Genomic DNA, 18,015 nt, shown 5'->3' on the forward strand with positions numbered 1-18,015 from the left:
CGATAACCTGATTACTATGTCCTGTCTGGAGCACCAAAATATATATTTTTTTCTCTGCGGAATGATTTGTTTTGAGAGAAAATTCGTTTTCGAAGTAGACGAATATGTTATCCTACTGTTAGAATTTATTTATTCATTGAGATATAATTAAAACAAAATTTAAATGAAACTGCATTTTTTTTTAATTGAAGGATTTGAGGAGCAATATAATGGTAGGCCACATTCTCAAATTTATTCAGTTTTTGAAAAAAGGAAAAAAAAGTGATTTTTATGTAGTCGATAAGTTGTTTCTGTGTATTGTGTTGTTATGTTTTTATCTTTTAGATATTCCGAAACCTTGTCGAGTATGTATTTGTCTTTAAACAATGCGAACAAATATTTTGATGTAAAAATGTCTCTTGTGGAAAATATGTGCCTTCACACTATATTTTCTTATCTTAATCAAAGTTTTTTCTATCCGAGTACAATTTTCGTCAGTGCATATTACTTTTTTCTGAATAGTCTCTTATCCTTTACTTTAATCTTGTATATATATATATATATATATTCATCAAGATGCCAATTTAGAAATAATTTGGAACAAAAAGGAAAATTTAAAGACTAAAAGCTGGAATTAAAATTATGAAGTATAATAATTTCTTTTCGAACGAAAAATCATTTAAATTTATTTCTTTAACTGTCTTAAACGTAATTTTTCATTCCGTATCATTATCGCACATGTGGCGAAATTTCCGCAGTTCTTTGCAAGTTTTATTTCTGACGAGCTTACAATTTTAATAATTTAAATCGAAATAGAGGAAATTTTATAAATACGCATTATTTCATAAATGGAAAAAACTTTACTTTACACGGTAAAAAAATTCCGTATTAAAATACGGTTAAAAGTACTGGATTGGACGTATTTTTTATAGTAAAATTCATTTTCACGTAAATTTTTACGGAACAAAAAATCTAATAATCCGTTATTTTTACAGTAATATTTACAGTAAAATCCCTGAATCACTGTAATGAAATAAATAGTATGTAAAAATTACGATATAAAATTTTACGATAAAATGGATTTAACGTTAAAATGGATTTTACAAATACTGCTCTCAGTGTGCCAGTACTTTTTACCGGATTTTTTTTTTAGTATAAAAAATTCAGCGTGATTTGTGAGTGACACTTAAGTTACCTTTCTTGCCATCGGGAGTAAAATAAAAAAATAAAACAGTTGATCACATAAGGGCCGCAGGTTGCCGACCTCTAGGATAGTAAATCCGAGATTCATTAATCCTTTCAGTTTCATAAAATAAAATCATCCTCAAATGATAACTGCGTAAATGCCATTAATCAAAATATCCGTTTTCAAACAATGTCATTCTTATAAATTTTTATGATCAGATGTAGAATATAAAAACCTTAAGCTTTGAATGATTTCAGTTGATCTTCTTTCATTGTTTATGAAGCCGCCGTAAACCCAATTTCATGATAATTATCAACGGGCAAAATGACAAGTTTTTAGTCTTACTTCCTTATGTTAATATTTACAGCTTCTTGCAGATGGGTGCCTCCTCTATCTTGTATTGTTTGGTAACTTGAAACACTAATTATTGCAATCCTAGTTTTTATGTCTTTAGGACAGAAACGGCATATTCAATATTAAAAGTTTTTCTTTTGTATTCTCAATTCAAGTTTATTATTTTCGAAAATAATTAGAATTACTCATTGTTTCCTTCTTTCAATAAATTTTACCACCATAATGCGGTATAATAAATCTTTGCTATTATTTTACTAATTGAAGATTTTGAGTCAATATAATGATAAGCCACATTTTTAAATATTTCGAAAGATTTTTTTAAGTGTGGTTTTGGTGAAAAGATCACGATTCCCATCTGGATGTTTCAAAAAGATGTTTCTATGCAGTTGTCTGATGGAACTTCTTAAGTACCAATCTAGAAACAATACGATGGAACAGTTTTATTTGAAAATCTAACTTTTGACTAAAATGTGTCTGAACATTACATTTCCATAAGTGAAGTAGTATTCGTAAAGTATTCTTTAATTTTCTAGCTATGATAGTTCTTCAATGTAACTTTTGCATGTTACATTTGATCACATGCATAGTTTTTGCAAAAAAAAACAATTTTAAAAAATATGAATTGTGGTTTCTTAAAAAAATATCTTTATATATACATGGAACTTAGTACTCATAAATTGTTCTCAACAATAAACATTTTTATTCAAAAAGTATATTAAATGTCTACAATAAATTTAACAATGAGAACTCCTTTACTGAAGCAAAAACCATTAACTACGATTTTTGATTTTCTTGATTGTATTTTCTTTACTTTTAACTTTGTTGATATATCGTTTTTGTTATTATATAAATTTTGTAGCTGAAGTTACACTAGATAAAATATAAAATTATAAATTGTTAATTAGCTATTAAATTCTCAAAAATGATACAATGTTAATTAGCTATTAAATTCGATTAAATTATGTCAATTTTATAAATATATTTGAATGAATTCAATATACTTATTGTTCTAAACTGTTTTAAGTAATTTTATGATGATTCACAATATATTTTTGCTTTTTTTCTAGGTAGAAAATTAATGTTGCTTTGAAAAAAAGAAAAGTGACTTCCTTAAACTGCTCGCAACTCCCCCAATCCGCCCAAACAAAAATGGGACGAAAAAAGATACAAATTTCACGGATAACCGATGAAAGAAATCGTCAGGTAAGAACGTCAATTTACATATCGTAACATTCGTTACGTAATATTACATATCGTCAATTTACATATCGTATTATTCAAAGTTGGTTGTTACAAACTACAGATATAAAAATAAAATTGTAAATGTATTTTTTATAAGCAGAAACTACCTGAAATTTTGAAAGATTATTATTAAGTATTAATGACATTATTGCTAATCTTTCTGTTATTAAATACAGTGAATCGTTTCCCTTACGTACTTTTTTATTGTTTCTATGAATTTAAGCAAATATATTTTGAAAATAGGATTGATAAGAATAAAATATATTTTTATGACTTTTTTTTATTTTTTGTTATCATAATTGAACAGCCGACCCAATTTTGAATTTACGAGTTCCTATGTTCAACTCCGTAGCCTTGTAACTTTGAATCCAATCTAGAAGACAAGGGAACTCCTGGATCAAATATTGGGGAAAATTTTGCGTTCGTGGAGGACTTTTTTGATGGAACTAACCTGCATTTGCATTACAGTACAGAACCCGTTATCCGGAAATCAGAAAACCGGAAAACCAAAAAACCGGAACGAAATTCGATAAATTTTCTTGCCAATTTAAAAAATAAAAAAAAATTTTCCTCATAAGATTTTAGGATTTTTCTTTATTTTTTGAAAGATGTTTACCTTACCATCACTTTGGAAATAATCATTAGTGTATTACTTCATCGTTTTTTTCTTCTTTTTAAGATTATTTCCAAATATATATTTTTTTTAAGTTGGGTTTAACAATAAAAAAAACGGCTTTTTGTAGCGATTCAGAAAACCGGAAAAATCAGTTATCCGGAATAGCGATGGTCCAGATCGTTCCGGATAATAGGTTCCCTACTATATGGAAAAGAAAAACGGGAAAACCTCCACCGATTAGCCTAATGTCAAAGGAAAGCTAACCCATGATCCATCTACCACTAAAGATATTTTACGCCAACATTGCGATCGGTGCGAGCCGGTCGAGGAATTCGACCAGCCATCGTTGGAATTCGAACTCGAGTCACCTCATTGGGAGGCGAGTGCTCTATCTTTGAGCCGCTAAGGCTCAATATGTTTATGATTATGATTATGAATATGAAATATGATTATGAATGATTATGAAATATGTATATGTTTATGAATATGTATATGTTTATGATTATAAATATGATTATAAATATGTTTATGATTATAAAATATGTATATGTTTATAAATATGTATATGTTTATGATTATGAAAATACACTGGTCCAAGGTACAGCATTCTCCTTTATTGTATTTTTATTTAAGCATATACTTTCCAGGCATATAATTTTAAGCATATACTTTTATGAAAATTAGATTATCGAATGTGCGTATCCAAAATCATCCAAATGTGCATATCCGAATAATCCAAAAATAAAAATACTGATATTTTTAATATGCCCTTTAATTGATTTTTTTCCAAACGAAAACTTTTTGTTTTAGACATCATTTTCTTTAATTAGAAAAATTTATCACCTAACTGACCTATGAAAAAGCAATTTCATACACCTTAACCTTTCTCACTGAATACGAGTTTTAATTTCTACTTTTTCATTCTAACCTTTTAATTCAAATCCGTATATTATCGCAAAAAAAAATCTTTTTTATAGATCTTATCTGAAAGGATTCGTTTGAACGATAACTTGCCCTTGAAACAAGCCCATCTCTCTAAACAGTAGCGGAACAAAGTACAAGATGACGTTGAATTGTTATTTCAACTTCTCATTTCAAAACTAGGTTCTTTTGTCAACATTTAAAAAGAAAAGTTGGGAAGATGTCCTGAGATTTTTCTTGTTAGCTTAATCTATGTAAATAGTGCTACACTCATATTACTTACTAAGTGCAAGTATTTGGGAAAGGATTTTTTTTTAAGTTAGGAATATTGTTTAAGTTCGTTATAGTTGAATAAAGACATTTTTAAAGATCGTCTGATTTCAGTAAGATTAAATTTTGTTTATGAAATAACTGTAATTATAGAAATTGTAACGAAATCTTTGATAGCAGAATAAAATTAAAATTATTTTTGTTCATGAAATATATTTTTATGATAAAGATAAACGTTTTGTACATTTTATATTAAATATTATTTCATTTGTGAAAATGAGTCCAGTATACTGCTTATTTTAGGATCAAAAAACTTAGAGAAGTGCAATTTCAGAAAATATTATAAATTTTATTTTCGAACATCTAAGGTCAAATATCTATAAAAAAAAATGTCAGAAAAGGTTTTTTTTTTCCCAAATCAACATCATATCTTCTGGTATTATGCTTTTAAGAAATTGCATCATATTTTTTAGCATCGTATCTGATTTTAATCTTATGAATGCATATTTCATTAGATTATATCTGTTTGTATAATGCTTTTAAAAAAACATAATGCAGAAAATAAAAATTACAATAAAAATACATTTAGATATTGACAAGCAATTTGATATTAGTTGTTCTTGCATCATGAAAATAAATTTGCGTAACTGATTTTTTGAAAGCAATAAAATTGCCCAATTTTTTTTTTTTTTTAACTCTTTCGTAGTTTTTTATAATGAAACGACAAATGATATAGGTAAAATTTTTAAGTGTTCAACATTTGTTGGGAACATTTTATTTTCTATTCTAGGAAATATTAGCATCACCTCTGAATTTTAGCAATTAAATTAAAGAATACATATTTCTATGAGCAGGTGTATCTTTTGTGCACTCTATGACAAATAAAATACTTTATACTAATTTTGTGTTTATGGTGAGGATTAATTTTGATACATTTTATCAAATATATTTCCTTACTTGCATCAAATTATTTACAACCAAATAAGTGGTACACAAGTAATACATTGTGAGCCCAGTGGGTTTAGAGGATATAGCTCCAAACTCGTACACGAGTGACGCGGGTTCAAACCCTGGTTATGACTGGTGTGATCGTATACTATTTCCAGTCTGTACTAACCACAATACTGACATAAAATATTAAAATATTTTTAATTGGAGCGTTATGACTGTGTATTTATATTTTTCCTTTCCACGGAATTTCCAATACTTAGTGTCTTTCATGAAATCCTCCAATACTTGACTCGGTTATCTAGTCTTCTGAGTTGGTTTTGATATTACAAGGACATTTAAGGGAACTTATTCACTGGTATCAATAGATTTAAATACTATAATATTTGAGTCTTTGAATCACTAAAAATTTTATATAATGACTGAAATGTAATTAAATCATTTACTCTAAATGTAAGTTTCAATTTGTCTTTTTCTTCTATTTAATGAACTTACACTCACACTACTTACACTCACTTTCATTAACTTCCATGAAACTGATTTGCTCTTCTAAGTCATAATTAGCAAAGAAAAAGTTACCGCCACGACAGTGACCGATTTATAAGCTGAGTTTATTACTGGTAAAGGTCGTGATCAGATTTTATGTGTTGCATCGGCATTTTTCATCGCCATGGAATCTTTTTTTCCTGTTTGGCGAGTTATATTCGATGCTCGCCAAACAACTATTTCTAATAGCACACTGACATCATTCTTTATTATTTTACTTCTGACGTTGCCAAAATAACGTAACAAAAAGTAGGTCGAGCCGAACTGATTGTTTTGGATTTCATATTCGTCCATCTTTCACCTTTCCATACATTCCCTTCTCTCTATTCATTTATTTATTTAATCTTCATCTTCTTTATTAGAAGTTGGTCATTGGCATCAAGAGTGTTCTTTTCTTTTTGCCGTTTGTAACGGGCCTTATTTGTTAGCGCTCGCCTAACTGTTCATAGAATTTTATTTAGTCATGCGGAAAATGAATGTCATTTACCTTCACTAGTGAATCGATCTTGGTGAAATGACGAGCACTTGTTATCATTTTTTGTTGCCCTTATTCATATAAATTACACACGCCTGGATTTTATTTTAATTTTTTGCAAAATCTAGAGCTATTTATTTTAATCTGTGTAGATAATTTGTGTTTTTTAAGACTTCTGCTTCCTGATATTAAAGTCTAGGTTAAACACTAAATTCATTATTTCAATAAGAAATACGCCATTTACCATTACTAGTGAATCATTCTTGGTGAAAAGACTTACACTTGTTATCATTTTTGTTTCCCTTATTTATTTAAATAAAGCCTAACTTTAACTTTATATGTATTCTGATTCCTGAGTCTGAGTTTACGACTCTCAATCAACTCCGTAGCCTAATAATTTTGAGCCTAACCCGGAAAACAAGAGAACTCCTGGATAAAACATTTGGACAAATGCCTTCGTGGATGACTTTTTGATGGAACTAATTGCGTTACATGCAGAGGAAAACCACGAAAACCTCCCCCGGTTAGCCCGATGGCAAGGGGTTTCTAACCCATGATCCGTCTACGACTGAGGATATTTTACGTCAGCACTATGGTCGATGCGAACCGGGAGCCTAACTCGTATTAACCAATCAGTCTATATAGTTAATGAAATTTTTGTTTCGAATATAGCTCAAACTAAGCGTTTAAGAAAAAGAAGTTACCTTAACCTAATAGTTTAATGCATAGTTAACTCAAAATGTGTATTTAAGAGCACAACGAACATAGCTTGAAACGAGCACTTAAATAACTGAACATAGCCCATAATACGTCTTTTAAATGTGAAACTAGAGAGAGCCAAAGCATGGCACACGTGCCACAAATGGCACATGAAGGATTCTGAGCTTTATCACCAAATATTGAAAAATTGATGAAAATTATAACAATGTATCATTCATATAAGCTTTTCTCCTTAATTACTTATACAACATTTGTCTCATTTTTTTTAAAAAAAAAAAAAAAAGCTTTTTGACGCAGATGGGACAGATATTCTTTTATATCCTTTTACGTATACATTTTATATATTTTTTTCTAACGCTCTAGTTATAAGCAAAAATATATTTTGGTATTGTTTGATCGTAAAAAACAGTCTAATAGTTATCACATCTCTAATCTAATAGAATTCTAATAGAGTTACATTTGTACAGAAAGATTAAATCCAAAATAGTAAATTTTGTAAATTAAGGAAATTACAATGATGAATAATTCTTGCGCTTAGATCAAAATAACTGAAAATAAGTGCAAATAAATCCAAAATAAGTAAATTTCGTAAATTAAAGAAATTTCAATGATGAATAAATCTTGCACTTAGATCAAAAAAACTGAAAATAAGTGCAAATAAATCCAAAAGAAGTAAATTTTGTAAATTAAAGAAATTTCATTGATAAATAAATCTTGCGCTTAGATCAAAATAACTGAAAATAAGAGCAAATTTGGAGAAATATTGTTCGGAAGTGAGCCTTGGTTAGAAGATTTTAAATTTAACGCAGAAAAAGACACCGGTATTTAATGCTGTATTTCATAACCAAAAATTATTAAAATGCTAAATGTAATGTTTTTCACTTATTTTGACCTAAATTAATGCAAAATAATGAGACACGTTTGAAAATATGTTTAATAAAAATTCTGCGTTAATACAACACAGAATTTATTAATAAAATATAAATTTGCTTTCTTTTGAATTAAAAAAAAATTATTTTGGGCTTCTGATTGCATATTATTTTTTATAACTTTTGGCAAAACTTTATTATTTTTTTTATTATGAAATTAATTTAATTGTTTTTGGTGCAGAAGGGAGGAGCAGATTAAGTGGAATGACACACACAAGTTTTTTTACACTAAACGTAACACTTAAGCTTCACACTATTGGCCACCTCTAAATTAAACAATAAGCCCAATTTTTAAACACCTACGTCACTCTTGAAGAAAGAAGCGTACAAGATCAATATAAAAATTTGCTTTTTTTTTCTAAAACTAAAAGTAATCATTATTCTTAATTAAATTCTTTTAAAATAATTAAGTCATCAACAATGACACCCGCAGAAGTTTCAATAGGGGGTACAATCAGAGGAAATTTTAATTATAATGTTTGAAAAATCATTTATAATTTTTTTTCTTCTTTTTATTCCTGGAAGATATTGTAACAAGTTACATCCAATAATTAAATTAAAGTTACTAAATCAGCAGTTTTTAGTAAAAGTTATACGTAAAAAAATTACTGCAAAAACTTGTTTTAATTAATTTTTTGTAAATTAAATAAATTATGAGCACAAAATAAAAACAATACATTCCAGTGTTGTTATAATTTCTTTTTAATTTTCAATTTTTTCCCCACATTTTTAAATCTTTTAATAAGCAAAATATATATATATATATATATATCAGTTCATTATAGCATTAAATTTAAAAAATTATGCTTGTGTTCAGTTTCAGAATCGGAAAATATTCATAGTGACACTTAACAACCCTTATTTCTAAAAGTGCAAAATTTAAAAAAAAAATAACAATAATAAAAATAATATTAATTTTTTTTTAATTATTAGACTAACAGGAGGGGGGGCAAGGGCACCCTCTTGACCCACTTGCGGACTCCATGCTTCGTTATTTTCTTAACCAGGCACTTTAAGCTACGTACCTACTTCAGTCGCCCATCCATCTCCAAAAAATTTTTAAAAAAAAAATTTAAAAAAAGTTTTCCGACGTATTTATTTTAATTGCACTATTCTACAGGTTTTATTTTTAATTAAATTTATAGTACTTATAAAATTTATTACATGGGACTAAAAACGTATATCGTCGATAATGTAAAACTTTTCTTTAATAACGGCAGACTTTATAACTCCAACATAACTTTTATTCGATGGACTTGAAATTTTAGCTGATAGTAAAATGATGAAGTAGTTTCTGTTGCAGAGAAAATTTAGGAAAAAGAAATAATTGAATTAATTTGAATCTAATGTTTAATTTATCAAAAACTCAAAATTCAATTAAAATACTCTTACGTTAAAAAAAAAAGAAAAATATCGAATTAATTTAAGTCTAATGTTTAATTTATCAAGAACTCAAAATTTAATTAAAATACTCTTACGTTAAAAAAAATAATCGAATTAATTTGAGTCTAATGTTTCATTTATCAAAAACTCAAAATTCAATTAAAATACTCTTACTTGCATTGGAGGCTGCATTCCCTATATTCGTGCTGTTTAATTTCTTATTAATTCGTCTCTATTAATAAATAGTAATATCTAAATGTGTGTCGATACAAAATTTGCTGTATTTATTATTTTTGTCGAACAATCACAACTTCTTCCTTAATTGAATTGAATTGGTAAACAATAAGCTAAAAGCTGCCATTAAATTCCTTACTCGTGTCGTTTAAAAGTTCTAGCTAATGTACTCTATAATTTTAGTTTAGTTTTTTATTTAAATACCGAATGGTGAATAAACGTTCATATTCATTGATTTTACTTTCAGCAAATGTTGAAAGAAAAAAAAAATAGCTATCTGGAAGTTCAGTACAGTGTAATTTAGATTTTAAAGCGAATTATAATATTACATATTAAAACTATCCAAAAAGAAGAAAATAAGCAAAAGATAGCAAAGAATAACAAATAATATACAATTACCAATGATTGCTAAAAAAAACATTTCCTGTTTCTCTCCGCTATCTCCAAAAAAATAATAAAAAAATTTTGAAAGAAAAAAAAAACAATTCTTTAAGTAGTAGAAATTCGCTTAGAGAATGGAAAACGAAATTTAAAACATAGTGGCGCCATCTACTAGCAACTATACAAAATCACTAAAGTGAGCGAATTAATCTAAAAAAAAAATATTATAACTTTAAGATAGTGGCGCCATCTATTAAACCATTCAGCATATACTTTAGACTCTATGTGCTAGCTATTTCACCAGATGGCACCACTATGCTAAATTCCTAAATACTGTAATCTTTTATAGTATTTGCTCGCTGTGATTATTATTTGGTTACCTGGGTGAGAGGAATAGTATGAAATAAAATCAATCTTTTTTTGCACCAAAAGTTCTTTTTTAGCCGTAAAAAAGCTTCTAATATTATTATCAAACAAAATGAATCGTTATCGTTAAAATAGATCAAAAATACTATTTTCTCGTCCATTCAAATAAAGAAAATTATTTTCATTCTGTCCTTAGTTTGTTATACATTTTTATTAAACTTGTCATTGTTATTTATACTAATTTTCCAGATATTAATTTGAAAGTAAATTTCTGTTTAGAAAAAATATATTTACATTTTAATTTAGCATTATAATGCAGATGAAATTCCTTTGGAAATGGTACTGGAAATAAAATTACGGACCGCAGCACACCTAGATGCTTATCTCCGATTTAAAAAAATTGTAATTGCCTTAAAAGAAATTAATGGACCTAAGATATAATTAACACGGAAATTTAAGCAATGAATTAAACGATTTAATTGGGGGTATCTGTCACACTAGACGCCAAATGGATTTCAAAGTTGCAAATTTTTTTTAAAAAAACATTTAGTGGCTTGCCCGGTTGGAACTAGGAGTGATACTCTTCCAGTTGGTTCCCCTCTGTGATGTTTTTTCTTTTTTTTTCATGTGGGCCACTGCACCTAAGTTTCCTAGACTTGGCGATAATTCTGCAGCTGATCACGATACAGATTTCAACCCAGGGGGTTTGGGAATGATAAAATATTATTCCAATTTTTTTTTATTCATTTATTATTAATTTTTATTTTATTCCAATTTTGAAACTTCATAAAATTTGAAACTAACTATGAAAATTTTTTAGTTACACATTTTTATGATTATCCCACTCATAGTTTCATTTTTATTTATAGGTTACATTTACTAAAAGAAAGTTTGGACTGATGAAAAAAGCTTATGAGTTAAGTGTACTATGCGACTGCGAAATCGCACTAATCATCTTCAACAGTACCAACAAATTGTTTCAGTATGCTTCCACTGACATGGATAAAGTTCTTCTGAAATACACAGAATATAATGAACCACATGAGAGTAGGACTAATAGTGATATTGTGGAGGTAAGTTTCATATTTAAAAAAAATTGTCATTTTTAAGCATAAATTTAAATCTAAAATTTTTCATTGTGTTGTAAACTTTAACTAACATGGATATATTTTAAGAAAATTATTAATCTTTGCTTCTGAACAATTCTGAGTATTTATAAATTATTTTTATTCTATTTAAGTATATATTGTTTTATTTTTTTATTATGTTAAAAAATTAAACATGTATGTATATATGTATATGTTTTTTTTTATTATTGTGGGTACATTGACGTAATTCTTTAAATATTTGTTTCACACTGTATTGGTTGTATTTTTATAAGAGATAAGATTTTAAGTCCTAATTTTGCTTGAACAAGTTATCAAAATTGAAGGAAGACTCAGAGTTAGATTGGTATTGTTTAAAAGTAATATGTATGAATTAATAAATTGGTAAGTTTTATTTTTCCTTTTTATTGTTACTTATAGTCAAAAACACCATATTGAATCTGGACTACGTGGAAGTAAGTAAATGTAAAATGACTTATATAAACTGTTAAGGACTATTGTAAATTATAATTATTATTATAAACAGTATTAAAGTGGAAATTATTAGAAAATATTTATTTTTATTAACAAATTTTTAAAAAAAATTATTGTATTTTTTATGTATATGTATGTATTATGTTTATACAATTCTTATATGAAAGAAGTGATGTCAGCAACAAAACAAAAGAAGATTATGTTTATCATATTGTAAAAATGTTGCACTTTTTATTGAATGGAAATAAATATTTGCATACCTATATTTAGCAAAAACTAAGTCTGCAAATTTTCATTACTATATTTTAGGAAATCTTTGTTGCGCTAATGTCAAATATTGTATCATTCAAAATATTAGATGTGTTAAGAATACATTGTTTTATTTCAGGGATTTTTTTTTTGTTGAACTTATTTTATATTAGTACTTTACAGGCATTGAATTTTTTTTTTTTTTTTTTTTAATGAGTTAGAAGGTTGTATGTAGAATACTTTCTAACATTTTCTGCTTTCTGCCTACTATGAATTTTATCAAAATAATTATTCCCTATTTAATAATAAAGAGCATACATGGAATTTAAAAGCTTTAGTAATAAAGATAGAAATTCAATTGCAAGCTAAAAGCCTGTTTATGCTTCACTAAAATGTATAGCTTAATTTCCTTAACAAGAATGGGTGCAGCAATTTCAATTAATTAGTGGAGCAACCTTTATTAAAAATTTAAAAATGGTGCATTTCAGTTGTTTCTAAAATTCTTTATTATTTATTAAATGTGAAAATAATCTAATATAGTGTAGTGGCTATTTTTTTTTTAAATTTCTGAAAATCTAACTTTAATTAAAAAATTTCAAAAAGTCAACTTTTTAATTAATAAACTATGTTTTACTTAGTAATTTTTTTGTCAATGACCTTCTGATTAATTTTTAAACCTATTTTATGACTTATTAAATGTATATAATTTGCAGATTTATAAGCCCACTAATTGTTTAGAGAAATCTCTTATAGAATTCAAAATTGGTTTTCTATTCAAAATCTGAACTTCTCATAAACTCCCTATCTTAAATTGATTTTTATTTAAGCTTACTCTTTCTAAATAATTACTTGTAGTTCTGAATAATTAGATGTGTTTTTTTTTTAATGTCTTGATCAAGTTTTATAATTTTAATTTTTTTTTTTTTTTTTCGGTTAATAAAATTTTTTTATCCAACTTACAAATTTTAAGACATCATCAATAATTAACTGTTTTCCTATATAGTATACTTAAATTATATTAAGTTTCACCTTTATCTAACCTTTTCAGTTTTAAATAAACTACAGTATTTTATCGTGATATTGAAATCGAATAATTTGCAGAAATTACATATATAGTATAAAATGATTGTTACTTTTTATAACTATAATTATAACATTTTGAAAATTGTTAATAAAAATGAGAAAATAATTTTAAAATGTCTGTTAAAAATAGACATTTTTTAATAACTTCCTCTCATAAAGCTTGTAAAATATTTCAATATCTGTTAACATTAACATGTTTGTCTTATCATTCAAGAAATTAAAAGTTTAAAACTAAGGGGAATCTAATCTGGTTTATTTTATTGCAGCTTTTTATGAACTAACTAGTTTTTATAATTTACTCTACAAAAGAAATTCCAAACTTTATCTAGAATTCATTGTCTACAAATCATCTGAAAAAAATTAAACTAGTATTTCGATTTATTAAAAGCTATAAACCTTTTTAAAAAATTGTTATATTTTAAATCAAAACATTTTTTGAATCTGGCTTATGAAAACTTCTGTAAAACCATAAATTGTGGAATTTCGAGCATACAAACTTAACAAAAAAATGTGAATGATCAAAACCTGGTAAATCAAATGAAGTTAAAATGAAAGGCAATGTTACCTACAGATAAAAATGAAAACTGGAGAAAAAAAACTGTTATGGTCAAAAACGTTTTTATACCCGTCTGGTTACAATGATTTTATTACCTTTTGTTCAATTATATAGCCCTCTACTGGGTAGAACCCAACTTTAGCCCCCCCCCCTAAATTTTTTGTTTTTTGTCCTCCTATTTTGCATCTAAATTAGTTTTACTTTTATATTTTACCTTCTTAATATTTAGCTGTAATCGGTGGTAAGCAAGATTTATTAAAACAAAGAACATTTTTCAAAAGTTTGCACATTATGAAATGCACTGAATTGAGTTGTACTAAATATTTAGACTCTGGCTACTCATCACCCAGGCATTTTCTATGCTTAGCTGTAACCATTAGTCAAAATGTATATTAATTTGGGGAAAGTTACTGTTTTTTTTTTATTTTGTTTGGTTTAATGCCTTAATTGTTGAGCTTCTCGGTAAATTTTGTGAAAAAATGCTTATTGAATCTTTATGTGTTAAATGACATAAAACTGAACCACTTTGTTGCACAAAACATTGACAAGCCTGACCTAAATTTTAATTCATTAGCTATTAAAACAAAGAGAATGTAATTCAACACTTGTGATGGAGATTACTTATAAGAAATACTCACTGAGTAAGAAGGAGAGAAATTACAAAAATATTATGAAATTGATCAGAAGGAAAAGGGCTCTTCAAAGCAAGAATGTTCCTGACAAGAATTCTCATAACCCACTGATGGTTCTGCAAGTAAAAAGTCTTATTTTAACATGCAGTCTTCTCCGCATAGCAGAACCGGTTTTTCCATGTAGTTAGATAGGGAAATAGTGTATAAAAAAGTAACGTTTTCCCAAATTTGTCCATTTGCTAAACCACTAGTGGTTAATGGTTAACTAAGAAACATTTTATTTTCTGACCAAAAATCTTTTGATGGATAGGGATCTTTTTATAAAATCAAACAGAGAGGGGCTTTATTCTATTTTTAGTGAGCATATTTTATATACTATCCAAGATGAGTGTAATTGTTTTAGATATTTTAATTTATTTTGTTCTGCAACATTAATGAACATGCTTTAAAAACAGTGTTTTTATTTTTTTTAAATCATTGCAATTTATTTATGTACATGAGAAAAAAAATCTTTATTAAAATAAACCAAACTTAAAGCATTATTCTTTCAAACTATATAACTTTTTTTTTAAAAAAAAATATATATATAAATTATTTTATGCCATTTCGTAAAAGAAATTTTCTATTTTTATATTTTTCTTCTATTTAATTTTTTAAAATTTCAAGCTTTTTTAATCATAAATTTTAAGCTTCCTTTTTTATGTCAAAATATAATTTTAGACCACAGTAGTACTCAAAATTTGAAGATTTTCAATTTCAGAGTTATGGAACTTTAAATTTTGTGCATCAAAACTCTATTTAAAAAGTTATTCCAGTTAAATTCAAAAATATATCTGCAAAATGCTATGTATCTGAATTTAAAATTTCTGAATCAAAAACATGATATATTTTACCATTAAAAGTTCAAATCTGCTTCTTGTTAAAGTATATGTTTAATTGTAGGCTTTGAGTAAGAAAGAACACAAAAGTTCTTCAAATGGCTGTGATTCCCCTGAACCGGAAGAATATGCTCTAACTCCAAGGACTGAGTCTAAGTTTAATAAGATTAATGAAGAATTTGAAATGATGATGCAAAGAAATGTTCAACTTAATGGAAACAGAGTTAGTTTGTGATTTATGTAGCGTGGAAATGCTTTAGTAGTATATGTGTCATAGTTGCTTGCATGTGAATGTGCAAAATGTTATATTATTTCCCATTTTTATTGACTAATTTTTTTACGATGGATGTTAATAATTTTTAACCTATAATATTGCATTCCATCTGTTTCATATTTTTGTTTCTGACTTTTTGTTATGATTTTTTTTTTTGTCTTTTTTCTTTTATTAATTAAAAGCTTTCTTGCATAACTTAACTTCAATAGATTTTGTCAAGATATCATTTGAATAATATGCTTAATTAATAACATATATTCCCTGCTTATGTATGTTACAATTTTTTAATAAATAATTTTATTTGTAAATCTCCCAATTTATCCTTTATAGATTATTTTGTCTGGCTACAAGTTTTTAAATAATTTGGCTATTTCTATCAAATTATCCAAGAAGCAACTTTTTTGTTTATTTTTTAGAAACAGTACATTATCCTTGTTAAAAATAAGTGATATACACTTTTTCACATCAATTATCTGTTTCGAAACAATTTTATAACCTTATGTATTTTTCAAAGTTTTGAACGGAAATCTGAAGCAATTTGCTTACAAGAAATGTAGGAGTTATATTCATCATACAGCTATCACATTGTGGTCTTCCTGGTCACATTTTCTTTCGCTCCACAAAACTGCCTTTTTTTTTCTCTATCTACATGAGAAAAAAAATTTATAAGGTGTATGTCTGTAAATTACTGAAATATTTCCATATTTTTCAAGTGCTGTTCATTTAATGTGTTCTTTAACACTTAAACTTAGGGAAAAGTGATTTTATTTTGACACAAGGTCAATCAATTTTTCTGTCAAACCTGAAATTTACCCTGGATTTTTTAAAATTGTGCATAAATTTTATATATGATGTGAGAAAAACTTACACAAAATTATAAAAGATATGTCTCAGCTAGACTAATCTTACATGTGAATCTAGGTATATGACCTGTCTGGTGTCAATTTGACACAACAATAATTCTATCTCTTTACTTTCAAGTTTTGTCCTATTGTCCTTTCTATTATACTTAGAGAACATACAAGGTTTTAAACTCATTACATGTGTGCAGTTTTTGTAGTAATTTTCCAAAAAATACAACTCAGTTAGTTGTTCAAGATGAATGTTGAAAAAGTAATAAGCAAGATTTTACGTTAGGCTGAATGTTAATGCTGAATAGTTATCCATTGAATGCATATCTTCTGAATAACCCAAACTTGCAATAATAACAAATGATTTTTTTTTTTTAATAAACTGGGTGAAATTGTAATAGTTTGCTACCACTTTCTAAACTTTTACATGGTCATAGAAATCGAATATAAACATTTTATATTTTCAAAACATGCCCACTTTCAAATTTACGTGACTCTCAAACAATTAGGTTAAACATGATTCTTAATTGAGTTGTTACCAAATGGCAAGGCAAAACAACAAAAACACTCCAATTTAAGTCAAAGTTGAAATACAAGTATTGCCTATTTGTTTTTACTTTTCTACTATAAATGGCTACAATATTCTCAACTGTACAACAAGAGAAGACTATATGGTCATACACTAATAACACCTAAACATTTATCATTGTGGTTTGAACCTTACATATTTTTGAACTCGATCTATAGACATGTTAATGCTTCAGCTAATAACACCTGCCCTTAATGTCCTTGGCGCATCAGTGAAAGGCCATTCAGTTTCGGTAAATTTCATGTGATTCTTGTTACAGTTACTACTTCATTGTATCTTTGAGCTCATGGCCTTCTAAACTCACTGTTAAAGATGTTAGTTGTGATTTCAGCAATATTTTTTTCTTTATTGCTTTCATATGGGGAAAAAAGGAAGTTCATCAAAAAATTAGTTTAACATTGTATGTTAAAAGACACATTAAATTTATAAGCATTAAATTGTAACCATTTATTGGTTTGTTTCTAGTATTTTTAATTCAACTTTTCACTAACAATGTGCACACTTTTGTAACTATTTTTGTTTTAAAAAAATAGTTCAGAAAATTCGAAGAAAAAGCATTAATCTACTTTGTCATAAAAATTCATTTTCAATAGATAGTTTAGAGTTTGAGTTTCATTGTCAGTAGATGATTTCTCATTGAATCTTTTTGCCATTTTCTTCTCTGCATAACTGAAATGTATTTCATTTTTTAACCAACTTTCTTCACAACAATATGTTTGTCCTAATACTTGACCCAAAAAAATATCTAGTTCTCCAATTTTAGTTTGAAATTA

General features: G+C 26.9%; 1 protein-coding gene across 1 annotated transcript in view; it reads left to right on the top strand.

Moving 5' to 3' along the window:
• LOC107445920 (myocyte-specific enhancer factor 2-like) overlaps nt 1-18,015 on the top strand; it is a gene marked incomplete at its 5' end in the record, with an annotated part of 58,617 nt that overhangs the window by 32,765 nt on the left and 7,837 nt on the right. Inside the window, 3 exon segments of the mRNA NM_001323815.1 lie at nt 2,587-2,722; nt 11,420-11,623; nt 15,593-15,751. Of these exon segments, the coding sequence (NP_001310744.1) occupies nt 2,669-2,722; nt 11,420-11,623; nt 15,593-15,751 (417 nt within the window).

This window comes from Parasteatoda tepidariorum, chromosome X1 (assembly GCF_043381705.1).
Source record: "Parasteatoda tepidariorum isolate YZ-2023 chromosome X1, CAS_Ptep_4.0, whole genome shotgun sequence".
Taxonomy (NCBI): domain Eukaryota; kingdom Metazoa; phylum Arthropoda; class Arachnida; order Araneae; family Theridiidae; genus Parasteatoda; species Parasteatoda tepidariorum.